The sequence below is a fragment of the Lissotriton helveticus genome, chromosome 11, assembly GCF_964261635.1.
Source record: "Lissotriton helveticus chromosome 11, aLisHel1.1, whole genome shotgun sequence".
Taxonomy (NCBI): Eukaryota; Metazoa; Chordata; class Amphibia; order Caudata; family Salamandridae; genus Lissotriton; species Lissotriton helveticus.
The window spans coordinates 945,424,591-945,442,103 of NC_136072.1; the positions used below are offsets into that span (position 1 = coordinate 945,424,591).

At 44.1% G+C, this 17,513-nt stretch overlaps 1 protein-coding gene across 1 annotated transcript in view; it reads left to right on the top strand.

Annotated features, from left to right (window-relative positions):
* The window catches only part of PITPNB (phosphatidylinositol transfer protein beta), a 463,503-nt gene that overhangs the window by 218,816 nt on the left and 227,174 nt on the right, over positions 1 to 17,513 (top strand). Inside the window, exon 7 of the mRNA XM_078667295.1 lies at positions 5,303 to 5,386. Within this exon, the coding sequence (XP_078523421.1) occupies positions 5,303 to 5,386 (84 nt within the window). The remainder of the gene's footprint in view (positions 1 to 5,302; positions 5,387 to 17,513) is intronic.

Consider the following 17,513-nt stretch of genomic DNA (forward strand, 5'->3'; position numbering starts at 1 on the left):
TCTCCAAAAGTGCTCCGGCGGATCCCCGCAGCTCCCACTGCCTTCCGGTGCCGTCTCACGCTCGGGCACAGGGCCGCTCACCCCCACCAGCTCGCCGCCCGCGCTGCCTCACAGCTCACTCCGGCCTCCGTTCCCGCTGCCACTCGGCCGCCGTCACAGGGCGCCAGGAGACGCCACGCCAGTCCTTGCCAAAGGAATTCTGTTCCCTAGCCCCCCCCGGGGGTGGGGGGGGGGGGGATCGCCTGCTGGCAAGGGGGACCGACTGTTGCTAATGGCAGTGGGGCCCGTGCTAAATATCACTGTCGGCGGGAGCTCCGGTGAGACGCGTCCGTTCACGCCGCCATCTTGGCCACGCCCCCCCCCCCCAGTTGACAGCTTTTGACCTTCTACGCGACGTCTGCAACGTTATTCTGGCAGTCATGCGTCCATCCACCAAGACGGTATACACCTGAAAGCAGGGACAAGTTTGTGGCATGGTGTACAGAGAACAACGTTAATCTCTTATCTGCACCTCTTTCACAAGTTCTGGTATATTCTTTCTATGGCCCAGCAGGGATGGAAGAGAAAGGTGATTTCTCTACCATATCTGCCTTTTTACAGTTGCCAGACCAGCCATCCCTCTTCAAGGTCCCTATTTTCAATCGATTTTTGAAAGGGCTTCAACATATGTTTCTCCCAACACCCTTTGTTAAGCCTCAGTGGGACCTAAGCCTAGTTCTGTCATTACTAAGCCTGGTTGTGACATTGCTTATGTTTGCTCCCTATGAGCCACGACACACTTGCCTACTCAGACCCTTCACCATCAAGGTGGTATTCCTTACGACATTAACATCCACCAGGAGGGTCCGTGAGTTTCAGGCACTGTCTGCTAATCTTCCTTATGTCTTGTTCTACCCAGACAAGCTGATCCTCCGGACTCAAACATCATTCTTAACAAAGGTGGTAACTCCTTTCCGTGTAGGCCAGCCCATCACTCTGCCTTATGGCATTAACATCTGCCAGGAGGGTCATTGAGTTTTCTCTGGCTAGCTCGTTGTTGTCCAGTGTCCCTTGAAATTATGGTAATTCTTGACTCTAGAGTTTGTGAGAGACTAAATCAAAACCCCACTTATAGAAAAATTGGCAACAGGCTCCTTGCCCTATGGCAGATCATAGTATGCAAAACATTCTCCATACTTTCTGTCATTCCTCACTAACCACATTCTCTGATGCTTTGCGTTCAGTCACTTTGCACACTCTAACAAAGTACCTCACCACCGTATACTTTATTTAAAATGTATTTATTATTATTTTCAGACATATAGTACAATCGTTGCTGACTCAATCCTTAAACAGTACATATTTGGAAAATTTAAACCTTTTAAACCTTGACTCTCTTTAATCACCCTCCCAACGCCTCTTTTCATCAATTGTTATTCCGACAATGCCTCCCTTGACCTTCCCGTGGACATCACTGTCCCCCTACCCGACAGGTTTTTGCACCTTTTGAGGGCAGAGCACAACTTAACTGTAGCTACGTGTCCCTTCGAACCTTTACTGTAACATACATCTACTATGCATTTAAAACCCGATTTAGCAGCTTAACAGTACACACATTCTTGCCATTAAATATGTTTAAGTGTTTGACACATTCCTTTGAACTATCAATGCTGTTTGAATTTCAATTGCTTCTTCTGGTTCACAGTTTCTATTGCATTATGTATGTGTACGTGCTGTGACCATATAATTCTCGGGCATTACACTTCTTAATCACTTGCACCATATTAAAAATGCATAACGAAGTTCAAAGAATTTCAGTTAAAAGGACTCGAAAATGGCATAAAGTGATCAGTCTGCATCACTGGTTACTTTCACGAGTTGTAGATGATCAGCTCCCTCATTGCAATGTACAAGCTCGCATACATCCACCATACTGGATCAGGTCATTTGAGGAAAAGAAATGACCACTGCTGGACTCCCACTGCACTGACACTGCCTAACCTCTGTCTTAGCGCTGTGTGACCTGTGCTGCTGCTTTCTGGTTGGGTGCTTCCTCAGTGTCAAGCAGTAGTTAATAAGAACACTGGTCTGTAAAGATGGCACCCCTAGAATTGGGGTGTCAACATTACAAAAAAAGTATATTTGAAGCGGGATAGCTTTACCTGATTTTAGGTGGTATGATGAAGCATCCGAACTGCATCTGGTAAATGAGTTTACCTTTTTTCCATAGAATGAATTAGCACTGAGAATTGAAGGACAAGGTCTGGGCAAAAATGGCTTTCCATCTGTTCTATATGCTAGGAAACTGGGGGAGGGGAGCCTCCGCCCACCAACTTAGTGGTGAGAATATTGGATAAAACCACCAAAGATATAGGTTTAAAAGATGCAGATGATGCCATTGCAAGTAGATTTCAGGGTACAAGAGTTAAATATGCTTGTCGCATTAAAAGGATGGGAGTAAAATCATATATCAATATTCGGGAAAGTCCGACATGGTTCGGAAGTTAAATAGTCCACACAACTTCAGACTGATTGTTCTCTCGCCTTCAAACATGCAAAAGGTGATGTGAGAAATGCTTGCAATTTGTTAAACTACTGGTATTCGCATGGAGTAGCATTCCAACCCATCATTCTTTTGCCCACCTTTCCACCTCAGGTTAGACTGATCCATATGCTAATCCGTCTCTGTCCTGCTCCAATAGTAACCGTTCAGCCCAAGCCAAGTCCTCTCTGAACCGAAGCCTAAGCAACCCAAGGCAGGTTTTTAGCCTAATGCACTGAAATAATTCACTGCAAAAGGGCTAGTCCTTACTGACAAATCTTCACAAGTTAGCAGGCTATTAGAATTCAGACACTAAAAAATGCATTCTCTTTGCTATAGACCAGACTAATTATTAATACCCAACAAGATTAAACACCCCTAAAATTGCACCGGGAAAAAGATGTAGGAAATATGGTAAAGGGTGACTGGGATGAGCCCCGGATGCAACCCAGAGAAGAATCTGTAAGATCCGGATTCTGATTTGTCCAGTTCAAAATATTACCCATAATATACAGCTGAAGTTCAAGTCACATAATTTAATGATTTAAATGTTTGGAAGTCGCTACTTGCCTGAGGGTTTGCAGTCAGTTGGGCTTTTTGCTACACTCCCTTTTAAAATGTCCCGTGGTAGCAGTATACTTGGCATAAACCAAATAAATGGTATATAGATTTGTTAAACTCGTTTAATGTTGTTGGGAATTTGAAATCCGACTGTAGCTAAATACCAGAATGTTTGGATAATGTGTGTCTAATTGTTTCAAAAAGAGACTTGGCACACTTGTGGGGAAGCCCAACACTGCCAAAGCACTGATAGCAGATATGCAACATGAATTGGTGTGTGGCCTTGGAAATGGTGAAATTCAATGAAAGAGGATGTCCAAAAAGACAAAATATTTAGTGCCAGGCTAAAATACCATGTGCTAGATTATATAGAGAAATGAGGAAAAAGGCAACAGGTAAAGTCTTTGTGCAGTCTTATAATTAACAATGGTAATACTCGACAGATCTTCAGGGGATGAATATATATAATAGGTTGGTAATTTTCAGAAAAATCATAATACAAACATATTCTGTTTTTGCATTAAACACTTTACATGCTGTATATCACAGTTGCCGTATATTTGTTTTTGAATGTGTAACGTTTAAAAAATGGAAACCCTTATTAATATATATATTTTTTGAATCGCATTGCATCGAATAGTCGATTCAGAATATTAAGCTAAAATAATTACTAATTTGAATTCTTTCCCCTAATTAAGAATTAAACAATTATATTTAAACAGTCATTTTTAATAGTAGGCTTCTTTGCACACATGAAGCACCCCAACAGTCAAACAATTAAAAATAAAATACTTCCATATTTTAAAAAGGTCAAAAGGGTTTCTAGGTTTGAACATCACTTTCTTCGCTTTCTCATTTTGCGCTAAATTTGTTATGTGCAACATCCCAGTTTCAGTTTGTGGACAAAGATATCTAGCTCATCAGAAGAATTTTGTTTGAAGCCATCAAGCTACATCATTACTTTACAATTATGTAAAACTAATGTGCCTGATATTGATGTAATTCTAGACTATGTTTCCTGTTCGTGAACAATGTAAGGTTTGATTAATTCTGCTTCATAATGTTGGGATGAGCCTGATCAAGAATGTACATAGGAAATCATTATGCCACGTAGTATCCACAGTTTGGCCTCTGTCGAGCTGTGTCTGTTAGTGAGAGTATTAAATAGGGTTTATTTGGAAGATGTTGTTTCCAAGCCAGTAACTGAACTTAAAATAATTAACATTTAACTATACCCATGCGTAATTGTTGGTAATCAAAAATGTGTGTGAATATCTTCTGTGTAGTGATTGTCTTCATAAATGGGACCGTTCTCTAGAAGGTCAGTTGGCTTCCTACTTGTTTTCTGGATGCAAGTGCCAGCCCTGGAAATTGTGCGAGTTACAGAAAGAGACAATGCAGGCTTTAGCAAGCCACATTTTATAGGGTCCATACTTCTTGCATCGCAGGACAGTCTGGAACCGAGAAGCGTGAAGCAGAAGAATACACATTCATGTGCAGCAAACTCCAGGTGGCCTTAATACCACCAGAAGTGACTTATTATCCCAGACCCCTTTATCAACAGGAGGTATAATGATGAAAACAGATTGAAAACTGTCCAAACATTTTGTTATGCAAGTTCCTATTGTTGTCCTATTCATGGACCACAACCGACCCAATTTAAAACTAGCTCTCCAACTTTTTTCTCTTTTTAGGTCTGTATATGTTCTTGTGTGTTGTGTTGTGATGTTCCATTCTATAGATGTAAACTGTACCGTCACCTCAAAATGCATTTTCGAAATTTAAAGCGTACCTGTCATCTACTGACAGGCCAATGTTGACATGAAGAAATTAATATTGGAATTCTGCCTTTTCATTGATGAACTTGGTGACACTGCGAAGCTCCTACAGAATTGTCAATAAAAGTCATTTTATAATGGCGCCCACATTTTCATGGGATAATTAAATTATTTGTTAAATACTCCAAGGTGGGAAAAACGGGCAGGTCTATGAAACCGCTATTGTCCATCTTAACTGATTGTGTGTTGCTGCTACAAACAAATAAAATGAGATGCTGAAGGAAATATGCCCTTTTCTTCAGATTTGACACCTGAACACAGCGTTTCTTTTCTGTCACTTTCATGATCACAAAATGAATAAAAAGTTACAATGAGCACATGTTTTTTTACATTTCCGTTTTTGTTTTGAACTAATCTCACACAAAATTATTTCATTTTGCAGGTGCATAGTCTAGATCCTAATATATGGAAAACGGTTGAAGTGGTACAGATTGACATCGCAGATCGAAGTCAAGTAGACCCTGCAGTGCGTATCAGTTTATTTTTTATTTTTAGGGGTTATGGGGGGGGGGGGGGGATGCGATGAATTATACTTTAAGGGCAATGTAGTAAGTTGCAAGAGTTGTATCAAATGCATGTTTTTAGTCAGTACTCCACTTCCTAGAGTTAATCTAAATTATTTATCTTCTAGTGTGGTTCCAACATTTTGAATATCCTCTAAGTAGTTGTCAATCATTGTATGAGTAAACCATTTCTTACCGAAGTTGCTTAATTGCACAAAGCTCCCCCAACTGTACCCATTATTAATTTCCACCAGCAATCAGCTGTGCTGTCAGCCGACAAGTTGTGCTTTCCGGAACTCCTCACACACTTTGTTTGTCAATAACTTCTTTTGAGAGAGCAAGCCTGCATCACAATATTCGATTTCAAAAAGAGCTATTATGGGTGATCTAATAATCTAACGAAAGCAATCCTCCTTACCCATCTAATTAAGTGCTTGGTCCGTCCTGCACCTAGTACAAGGTGGTGCTAGGACCCGATCCCCATGGGCGTTGCAATAAAAAATGCACCTTTATGTGGCCCATTTTAATAAGGAGCTCTAACAGCTTGTGGAAATGAGAAATGATGTTCGAACGGAGCAATGAAATAAACTTCCCGTGGGTTGAGCATGATCTGCTACTTTTGATAACAAATGCTGGGTCTCAAATCTTAGTTTTGTCCAATGCTCTGTGCCCAGTGCCCATTGGAAACGGCCTCAGACCTTATCCAATGGCCAATGTGTACCATCATAATATCCGGAAAAATTGTTATAAAGATGTTTTGAATAGCATTATCATTGTTTATGGACATCACAAAACATATCTTTAAAAAACAGAAATCCATATCCATACTAATATTATAAAGAGAGAGCCCAAACCTTTGAGGATACAGCGTTGGAAAGGGGAGTTGCACCAGAAGGACATAGGCTATGCAGACGGCCACCATATACATTTTTTTTTTTATTGTTTTTATTAACTTTTCAAGAAACAGTGGTGTTCATCACATCATACAGTGCAAGACATACAATTGTACCGTAGGACATCATATACATTTAAAAGGTAAAAGAACTGTGCCAGCAAAGTAGTCCCTTGTGGGCGTGTCTGCGTTGTGCTGTGGGCGTGGGCTGGGGGCGTGACTAACGCTGGGGGCGTGTGGTACGGCCATCACATCGTGGGCTGTCGGCGTGTGCTGGGGGCGTGACAAACGCTGGGGGCGTGTGTTCGCACTTCATGCCATGTGAGTTGTACATACAAGCGCCAATTACGTTGCTGCGCAGCATCAAGAGGCACGCTGGGGGAGTGACACGTTGGGGGCGTGAGAAACGCTGGGGGCGTGTGTCCGGCCTTCATGCCATGTGAACGCAATTGCGCCGCATCAAGGGGCACGCTGGAGGCGTGAGAAACACTGGGGGCGTGTGCTACGTTCCGTCCTTCATGCCATGTGGGTCGTACATTAATCAGAAGATCGTCTGCTGTGGCCGTGTGCTGGGGGCATGACAAATGCGTTCAGCTGGAGGCCTGGTAAGTAACATTACTGCAGCCTCTCCTGTGCGCTGTTACTGAACTCTCTCATTCAACGAAATTAGACACGCCTACTACCATCAACCAGGGCTCTAGCCGGGCTCAGGCGGCAGATCAGTACACTAATTACACGCGCCTGATAACATCAACCAGGGCTGCAGCTGGGCCTCAAGCGGGGTAACACGCGCCTGCTAACATCAAACAGGCCTGCATCTGGGCCTCAAGCGGGGGAATGCGCAAATGAGCGTGTCTGCGGGGACAATTACTGTAGCCTCTCCTACTCGCTGTCACTGAACTCTCTCATTCAACGACATTACACACGCCTGCTAACATCAACCAGAGCCGTAGCCGGGCTCAGGCGGCAGATCACTACACCATTTACACGCGCCTGCTAACATAAACCAGGGCTGCAGCTGGCCCTTCTCCGTCCCTATTCTAATGAAATAAAAAATGTTGTCTACCGCGAGATTTTAAAATAAATTGCCCTTGCCAAATACACACATTCTATTTCATACCCGGACAACGTCGGGACGGGCTGCTAGTTACAATATATAGCTTCATGGAGATGGTATGATTGTCATCCATGGTGTTTATCACACGTCACAAGTGTATTTATTTTTCTTTTTTGTTTAGTTTTGCTGTTTTATATTCTGAAATCCAGATGCTTCACCCCCTAAGGCAACAGAGCACTTTGTATAGGTATAAAACATATATAATCACAGCATAACAGCAGCTAGCCAATAGAAATTAAAGGCTGGCTATTCTATATATAGATGACAATAATGGACCAACATTAGGAGGTTTTTAAGGTCTATATGGACCAAGAGTCCTTTTTTGGTTTGCCTCATTGTTACAAATGGGGTTTCTTTTTGGCCAGGGTATGCACCGATTCCAGGCAGAACCCACCACTCTAATCAGGATAAGGGAGTTACACATCCGAGATAACCCCTGTTCACCCTCTTGGTAGCTTGGCAGAGCACCAGGCTTATTACAGACACAATGTGTAAAGTGTCTCTGCAACGCACACACCAGTGACACACAAGATACACCACAAAAGAGACTCCACACACAGTTATATATAAATATCTCGTATATTGTATAGAAAGCACTTAGACCACGTTCACATAAATCACTTTACCAACTAGGCAAGTGTCATAATCTCGCATAGATCATACATCACTTTGCCACAATGCAATGGTCATAATATCATATGTAGTGCCATAGAGTAAATACTCATAGGTTGAACATGTTAGAAAACATCAGGAAAACATTATGCATAACACCACCTTACACCATCACTGCACATTTTATGCAGTTTCTTAAAGTACCAGTACTTGTATTTTGGCTTTACCGGTATTCCAATGACATGAATCCTATTATCAGGGCATATTTTTAAAGCTAATGTCACAGTTCAGCTGCAATTGAATCATCCGGAATTAGTGTGCACAAATCACCCCTTCGGAGGCCCTAGCGCTTCTGTGCTTCTCTTAAAGGAGGCACAGTAATTTCAAAATAGCTTGAGCAAGATGGGGACCTCCGTCGATGATTGCCTCCCCGTGCTGCTATCTGATTCGCTTATCAAGTGCCCCAAAAGAAATGGAGCGAAGCAGCTGTCTGCTGTGTCCTTCAAAACAGCCCATGTGGATGCCTGCGAGGCTGCTGCACAGCGGAAACAAAATTGGTCAGCCCGGCCCGGGGCAGAGATGTTCGCTTACAGCGCTCCCAGTCTCACTGCACTGCTGGCGGGCCTCCTCCTTTGCTCCCAACAGGACGTCAGTGGATCTCGTCCGCTTCCTCATGGCTCCCTGCCTCACTTTACTGTCGACAGGCCTCCTTCCCCGGCCCTGCTTGCAGTGAACGTCAGTGGAGCTCATCCGCTTCCTCTTCGGTGGTACTGCTGGTTTCTGTTACGGCTCCCTCATTTCTATGGTAACCTGCTGAGTCCATTTTTCTATCTTGTCCCAAATGAAGTTACACATGTAAAATGTTACAGTGCAGCTCCAATGTTATGGTAGATCTGGGTCAGAGCAAGGGTTTTTTTTCAATCTAGAAGAATTGATGATTCTCTGTGTGTTGAGGTGCAAAAGGGTGAGGGGATAAGTCCTATAACCCCCCAGTGAAAGTACTAACAAGTTTAGCACTAGGTAGTTTACAAAAACGTAATACCCATGCACACTCTGAAATGTAGTTATACAGTAGTATCAGTATCGTTACGTAAAATATTTGTAGAGACAAAGGCTAGCAAAGCACAAAATAACAAGTATGTATCTTAGACAAATCAGGCGTCGATGTGAAGTGACCTTTATTGTTCAGACACGGAAAACCAGCCGACACGAGTTTCGTCGCGTGTGGCACAGTCTGCCTGCGACTCTTCAGGGCTGTACTAGGATAGTCTTAAGAGAAAAAGGTCGCTCTGTCGGTGAGAATTCCAACCCGACAGGGCCCTGGACTGGGTAAGGAACGTCTCATCAGTGTGTGGAGACCCTCAAGGAGGTGTCTTAAACGGTATCCAAAATTTTCTTCAATAAGTAATAACATTCTTGTAAAATCGAAAAAATCTGTTATAAGGATTTCGGGATAGATACACGGCGGGGTATATGCACGTGGATCCTTAGGTTCCAGTAAGTGGTACGAGTGTGTAGATGGGTGCGTCCGAAAGTGGAATCCCTTGTGTGCGCCGGATATGCTCATGAAACAGGGTCAGAAAAATAGGATGCAAAAGGCAAAAAGTTTGGGGATAAACCTGCAAAAGGGGCCAGGTCTAACACTCCTACATAACGGAGTTGTTACTGAGAGATAAGGACTTTAAACTCCGACTTGAAGATCTCATGAGGGATTAGACCTAATGGCGGGAGGAACAACGTTGCAGATTTCGGAAACCTTCCCTGAGAAACAGATGGCATTACCAAAATACATCATAGGTGGCATACATATAGTGACTTTCCGAGGCCGTAATTTGGGGGCCCCTGTGTTTTCAACTAGTAATGCTTCATTTCTGCTACTATTAAGTATATATTGCTAGTGGTAAAGTTGCAGGTGTCTTTATTGTCTATACGCACACACACATTTCCCAAAAGTCTTATCCTTTAGAGGTGGGGTAACATGTGCATTATGATGGTGGTAGTGGTGTCAGGACTATGCTGAGGTTCAATTTAAAAGCAGTCATCGGTATCCCTCATATTATTCTTGTGACCCTTCTTATGCATGCATCTCTTGGCTGCTTTGCTTGAGAAGGCATATTGTATGCTATTTCTGAATTATCTCAAAATGCAAGTTTTTCGTTATTCTCCCAGCAAGTTCTACTGATGGTGGGGTGCTCCATCTCATGATTGGTAACATAGCTCTTTCTGACCAAGGGAGGTGAATATCTTTCCTTAGTACAGTTCTTTCTGTTGGCACTGTTCCCTCCAATCATAGCATTAGACATGTACTGAATTCTCTGGTGGTTACAGTGGACCACGCTGCACTCATATTTGGTAATGTGTCAGCACCTACTCTCCCCTCCCCCACCCCAATCCATCAACAAATACCCTCTGAGGTTTTCTTCCTGACAATAGTGATAAATAAGTACAATAAAAGTGTATGATAAGGTTACATGAGTGTCTTAGCTTGTAAATATCATGCATGTTAAAGTGTTATGCTATATCCTCTGCTGACCCCTTATTAACCTTAATTTTAGTACTTTTTCTTACATATATAGATTGAGGTCTCTGATAATTGTTGAAGTGACCATCACTTTAAAACTTGTTTCGCTCATGCAGATTTTGATGACCATCATATAGAATTAGGGGGGCATACCACAGTTTTTTTTCAAGCACATCAAATGTTTCTGAAAATCACATTGAGTGGTATATCTTTCGTACGGTGACACATACTATTGTGATGTGTTGCAATCAGAGTTTGCAAAACTTTATATATATATATATATATATATATATATATATATATATAATTACCTACTGGCTTTCGCCATTAGGTAGTTATAGTTAGAACCTTGTTTCTATTCAAAAAGCTTTTTTTCCTTTGCTAATCTATTTAGCGCAGTTTGAAGAATCTTTGCAAAATTTTCAAAACTAACGGCCCGCTCCTCTCTTGAAAGTTGCGGGGTGATTCGTCAAGCAGGGGCCTTGAAAAAAGGGGGTCCCAAAACGCATTTTCCCTATGTTAATTTCCATAGGAAATTTTAGACACGGCTACAGCCCGAACTTTTGAACGTAATTACACAAAATTTTGCACAAAGGTGGCTCTTGGTTCAGAAAGCAACCTTTTTTAAAATGGCGTAAATCCGTTGAGAAATTGCTGAGAAATTCCACAAAAAAAAAATATCGATATCTGAGCACCGAGGAGGAGTCGCGGTTCCTCCAGAGCACTAGCTTAATTTTGATTGGCTGTCTACATTCCAAACCAGGAATTGTTTGCAGCCATTTTGTGACTCGGTAACCAAGTCACAAGAAAAAGGGTGAAAAAAATTAAACAAGAAAGTGGGGCAGGGTACAAACCCCCTGACCCCCAGGCCTGCTCAGGGGGTCCCAAAAGGAACCCCAGGGCCCAAACAAAATTGCAAAAAACAATTGGCCTAATTCGCACTGGGTGTGTGAATCCGGCGGAGAAAACAAAAAAAAACCAAACACAGTCCCCCGTGCTTCCTTATTGTTTAGCTCCCGGGTGGGCCAGGTCCCGGGGGCAATGCGGAATTATATAGAAGGGGCCCGCCCCGGGGCACTCTGTAAATATGGGCGGGGGGCCTCACGGGCCCCCAAGCTCCGGGGACTGTCCCCACCCCGTGGCTTTCATGTAATAAGGTGGGGGGGCCTCGCGGGCCCCCCCCCCCCCAAGCCCAAGGGACTGCCACCTCCCTGGGGCTTTGCTAAATAAATAGTGTGGGGGGCTCCCCGGGGACCACCACCTCCCCGGGGCACTGTTTATTTAAATACGCAACGGACCACTGGGGTCCACCACCTCCCTGGGGCTATCATATGGCAGGGCGGGAGTACAGCTCCCGCCCTGCCATAGCAAACTCTGCTTTGCTTTGTTGAAGCGAGAGCAGGAAACGAGCATTGAAGCACAACAGTATTGCTTTTGAGCAAGAGGAGCTGCATGTTAGTAGCTCCCCCTGCTCAAAAGCAATGCCGGCTCCCGCAGGAGGCGGGGAGCCGGCTGGGACCGTGGGGGCATTGGGGCTCCGCCCACGGTCCCCAACTTTAAGGGCCGGCCCTGTGGAATGGAGTCTCCAGGGCCAGAAGTGGCCTGGGAGGGGGGCCACGCGCCCCCTCCCTTTATTTTAAAAAAAAGAATGGCCGGGGATGGGGTACCTGGGGCTAAAATCGGCCTGGGAAGGTGTCCCGCGCGGCCCCCGCCTCAAATAATACTAAGTTAAACAATGGCCAAGCTCCGGGGGATTGGGTCCCCGAGCCAATAGTGTCCCAGGTAAGGTGGGTCACCTCATTTCTCATGTGACTCATTGTAAGGCTTTTCTTAAAAGGGCCTTGCACATATGTTTGTCCCGTTATTATGCGGCAGTGGCACCTTAATTTAGTCTTTACTTTTCATTCTGTGCTCTTTGAACCTCTTCACAATTTTACTCTGAAGCTCTTGACCTTGAGAACTGTGTTTCTGATTGCTATCCCTTCTGAATGTTGTGTCAGTGAGTTGTGTGTCTTACCAGTTTGACCACTATTTACATCTTTAAGTGGTTTCTTACAACTTATGCAGCCTTTTTTCAGAATGTGGTGTCGTATTTCCATGTGGGGTAGTCTATCACGTTCCCTGCATTTTTTTCCTCTTTCTTGTCTAATGAGTAGAGGCTATACTGGTTGGACCCATGCTGTGCCCCTACTTTCTATATTATTAGGGCTAAGGAGTACCATATAGTCTATCTGCTATTTCTTGGGGTTAATGGTGTGAAAAAAGTAAAGTTGTTCCTGTAACAGACCTCATATCTTAGCCAAAAGGGTCTGCCTAAAGGCCTTAATGCTCATTCCACTGGGGTGAAAGCCACCTCCATAGCCCTAGGTTGGGGTGTTTTTGTCTTGGACATCTACTAAGCAGTCATGTGGGACTGTACTGCATCACTTCTCAGGTCTGCAGAAAGGGTTATTTTTCCCTGTTTTTTCTGAAAGACATCCACTTCTCCAACCTAATGCCTTGAATGAGGGTTGCTTTAGTACTGGTTCACAAAGTGAGTATTCTGTGGTAAAGAAATATCCATGGGCAGACATTTTCTTTCTGGTGGATACTATATTTAACCGCTGGTGCTTCACCACCCACCACCGCCCCGTTCTCTCGGGAAAAATTGAGGTTCCATATTGTTTTTGCATTCTGTTAATACTATCTCAATCTTGTGAGCCAGGCTCATGTGGAAAAATAATTGACAAGTGACATAAATGCACATGATTAGTGGCTCCTTGTGTCATATATTGAGAAGGGACAGTCATTACCTACAGGGATACCAACGTTACTGCAGGCATTTCAGAGTCCAGAATGACTCCTGGGGAGAGTCACAAGATAGAGTAACCGCCAAATAAAGTGTTTCAGTGTGTAAGAAACCTATTCTTTTGAGTTAATATTAGCATATTGTGGCCTCTATGAACCACCGAAAAAGTGCTGCATTTTACATTGGTCCTCAATGCTTTGTTCACATATGTGAACACAGCACCTGGACAGCTACCAATTGTTCCATTTCTCTTTGGTCTGTAAAGTGTTGTGAGAGAAGGATGACTTGCCAATATCTAAGAAAAGAGAGTAACCCTTTAACCCTAAGGGAACAGGGTAAGTACACAAGTAAAACAAGAAAATTCCCTTGGTGGTAACTAGAATAGATTTTGTCTTACAGACAATCTGTTGCGGTTGTCCTGCTCACCTCAATTCACTCCTGGTTAGACCTTGCAATCATCATTCAACATAGTTTTCAGGACCCCACAAATAAGTAGAGCCACAAAACTTCTCCGCCAGGCCAGAAATGCCTACAACAAGAACATCCTTCACTCTAAAAAATAATTTTTCAGATCCGAACTAGAGAAGGCCAAGAAAAGACCTCCCCAAGCTCTTAGATCTGGTCAAACACCAATCCAGTAAACTGGTCAAAACCTCGAAAGAAACACCCAAGTCTTTAATAGCATCTGAGGAATTCTCCTCCTTTTTTGCTGACAAAGTCACAGCCTTAGAAAATTAACTTAGTGCCGCCACATACTCTCTATCCCTTCCTGGCCTGCACCCTCCTCCTGCGATGCCCTCACAGACTTCCCCTACAAAATAAAGCACTTTGGACTGGCTTCAACCTCTATGACGAAGACTCCGTTTCTAAAATCCTATTGTCCCTAAAACCGAACAACCATTTCAACGACCCGCTCCCCTCCAACTGTCTAGTAGCCATCGCCCAATTCATTATTCCTAGCTGGACTGCAATAATTAATGCCTCGCTCCAGCAGGGTTCCATTCCTGACTCTCTGAAAGCCGGCCAAGTCCTCACCACTTTGAAAAAGCTGTCGCTGGACCCAGCCATTCCAGACAATTTCAGACCGATCTCCAACATCCCACTCTTAGCCAACGTGTTGGAGAAGTGTGTACAACAGCAACTATGTCAACACATCAACAACTTCCACCTTCTCGATGACTTCCAATCTGGATTCAGACCTGGGCACAGTACTGAAACGACCATGCTCCACATTGTTGACGATGCCCTCCAAGCCCTGGACCAAGGGAAACCGTGCCTTCTAATCCTCCTAGATCTATTCTCGCCTTTGACACACTCAACCACGAAAAACTAATCAAACGCCTGAAACTCAGGATGGGTTTGAATGGCTCTATTCTAGATCCTTCCTCCAAAACCGATTGCAGGGATTCCTAATCAACGGCAACCTTTCTGCTCACTCTCCGGTCAAAGTCGGAGTCCCCCAAGGATCAACCCTGTCCCCTACCCTCTTCAACCTTTACCTCGAACCACTTGCCAAAGTATTACTCACAGCAAATATCTCTTACCATATGTGAGCTGACAACACTCCGCTCTACATCAAAGCCTCTTCTCTCGAGGATGTTCTCTCCCTGAATGAGGCCCTGAAATCAACCGTCCATTGGCTCACCTCCAATCAACTCGAGCTCAACGCTAAGAAAACAGAATTTCTCTTAATTTCCCCTCCAAAAACCAATCCCGAGACGCAGATATGGATCAAGGCTATCACAGCCCTAGATTGCCCACCGGCCATCGTGGACTCAGCAAAATCTCTGGGAATAACCCTTGACTGCAATTTGAACATGTAACTTGATCAACTTGATGGCCAAATCAGCCAGATTCCACTTGAGCTACCTCCTGAAAACTGAAACCCTTCCTTGACATTACCGACCTAAAAAGTGCAGTCCAAGCGCTAGTAATCTCCAGACTGGAATATGGCTGCTCCACCCTCTCTGGTTTACCCAAGATCTCCCTGGCACCCTTAAAAGCCTGCCTTAATGCTGCCGCCAGACTTCTTACATGCTCAAAATAAACTGACCATATAACTCCACGCCTGAAAGCATTGAACTGGCTTCCCCTCGAGGCCAAAATACAACTCAAACTGGCTTGCATTACACACAAGTCCTTATACTCAAACTCCCCTGCTTATCTCGCACAGAAACTTGTGGAATCAGAAACTCCCGGTCTGCCAGAGACCTCTTACTCCAACCTGCACGGTTCCGGGAAAAAAACTTTTAACCGGGCTTTCTCTGGATCCGCCCCAAGAATATGGAACTCTCTCCATCCCGTCATCAGAAAAATCCCCTCTCTGGCACGTTTCAACAAGCATTGGCATAACCAATAGGTCTTGCCTTTGGGACCTTATAACTGTTTACCCATGCAACAGTTGATGTTGTTGCACCAAAGATATTGTGCTGCATAACTAAATACTTATAAGGCCCCAAAGGCTATGCCAATGCTTGTTCCTTGTGGTTGAGGAAGACCTCAATGACCCAAGCATATCTTTGACACGGACAGTGCTATTCGTCTTAAGTGCTGTTAGTGGTTTTCTACTTCCAACCCATTTGTTTGGTTTGTTGTTGCTTTTGATGGGAGCCAAACTCGATGGATGCATGGGTACCATCAAAAGAGAGGAGCTAGTTTGCAAAGGATGATTGGACAATTATAATAAATCTAATCATGTATGTCGATAAAGAGCATTACTTTAAAAAAAACGTACTTTTATTAGGCGGTGCCTTTCTGTAGTAAAGTATGAAGGCTTTCAATAAAAAATAATAAAGTATGTTGGAAGTGGGGTGGTTTTGTGAGGGTCCTGTTATGTTTCATCTGTTTCCTGATTGCTGTTAAAATAGTAGGGATGGAAGGAGATTGGGCCAGTATTAGGTGGGTTCTTCTAAGCACCTCCACTAATTTTAACTGAAGGAGCACAACGGAATTAGACAAGGACAACAGTTTTCTTGCCTGGCTGACACATGCAAAATATGGCAATGTTTTAGGAAATTTTCATTAAAACTATTTAGAAAGGAATACAAATTGCAGTGTTCTATCTACTTCATAGAAGTTGTGATCAGTTTCAATGCATCTTTTCAAGAATACAACTCGGCCTAATGCATTGCCTGTGCACTTTTACGTAGACGGAAACGGTAGGGCTTGTTCTTCAGTATCACCCTGCTTAGCATGTTTTATGCTAGAGCATGTCCTGAACCTTGTCTTGCAGTTCAGTCTGCATGACAGGAACAGCAAGGGCTTGGCCCACCATAGGGCAGGGTCTTTGCTATGGACGAGCTTCAAAGGCGGGCAGACAGAAGTCAGGCAGCGTTTTTGATCCTGCTTGATATGTCTGCCGCCTTTGATACGGTGAATCATAAGATTCCGCTTAGTCGGCTGTCCGAGGCAGGAGTGAGAGGAACAGCGCTGCAATGGTTCCAATCATTCCTGCAGGATAGGCAGCAGGCAGTATCCATGCCCCCTTTTCAGTCAGCCTTTTCATTAATATCACATGGGGTACCCCAGGGCTCGGCAATTAGCCCGATTCTTTTTAATCTGTATCTTAGACCGTTGATCTCTCTGATTAAAAGCTTTAATATCAGGATTGTCAACTATGCTGATGACACGCAGTTGATCCTCTCCTTAGAAGGGGAGGAATCTACATCTGTGGAGATGTTCCACAACTGCCTGCGTGTCACGTCTCGGTGGCTAAAGGACAACTCCCTCCAATTTAATGCTGGGAAGACGGAGGTGCTCTTTAGCGCCGGAACTAAGATCTCCCGGCCATTCCCAGACTACTTTTGGCCCCCGGAAAGTGGGTCCAAAGTAAGACCTGTGAAATCAGTCCGCAATCTTGGGGTCATGATGGACCAAAGGCTTAGTATGGAGACGCACGTGCAAAAGACGTCCGCCTGCTGCTTTGCCATTCTTCGATCCTTGAGGAAAGTTTTGCCTCTCCTACCTATCCATACTCGTGCCCAAGTGGTTAGGTGTACCATCCTCAGCAGGTTGGACTATTGTAATGCCCTCCTGCTTGGCTCTCCTGGTTTTTTGCTGGACAGGCTCCAGAGGGTCCAATCTGCGGCGGCCAAGTTGGCCTTAGGGCTTCCGAGAAGATCTCATGGACCGTCTGCCCTGGGCAAACTTCACTGGCTGCC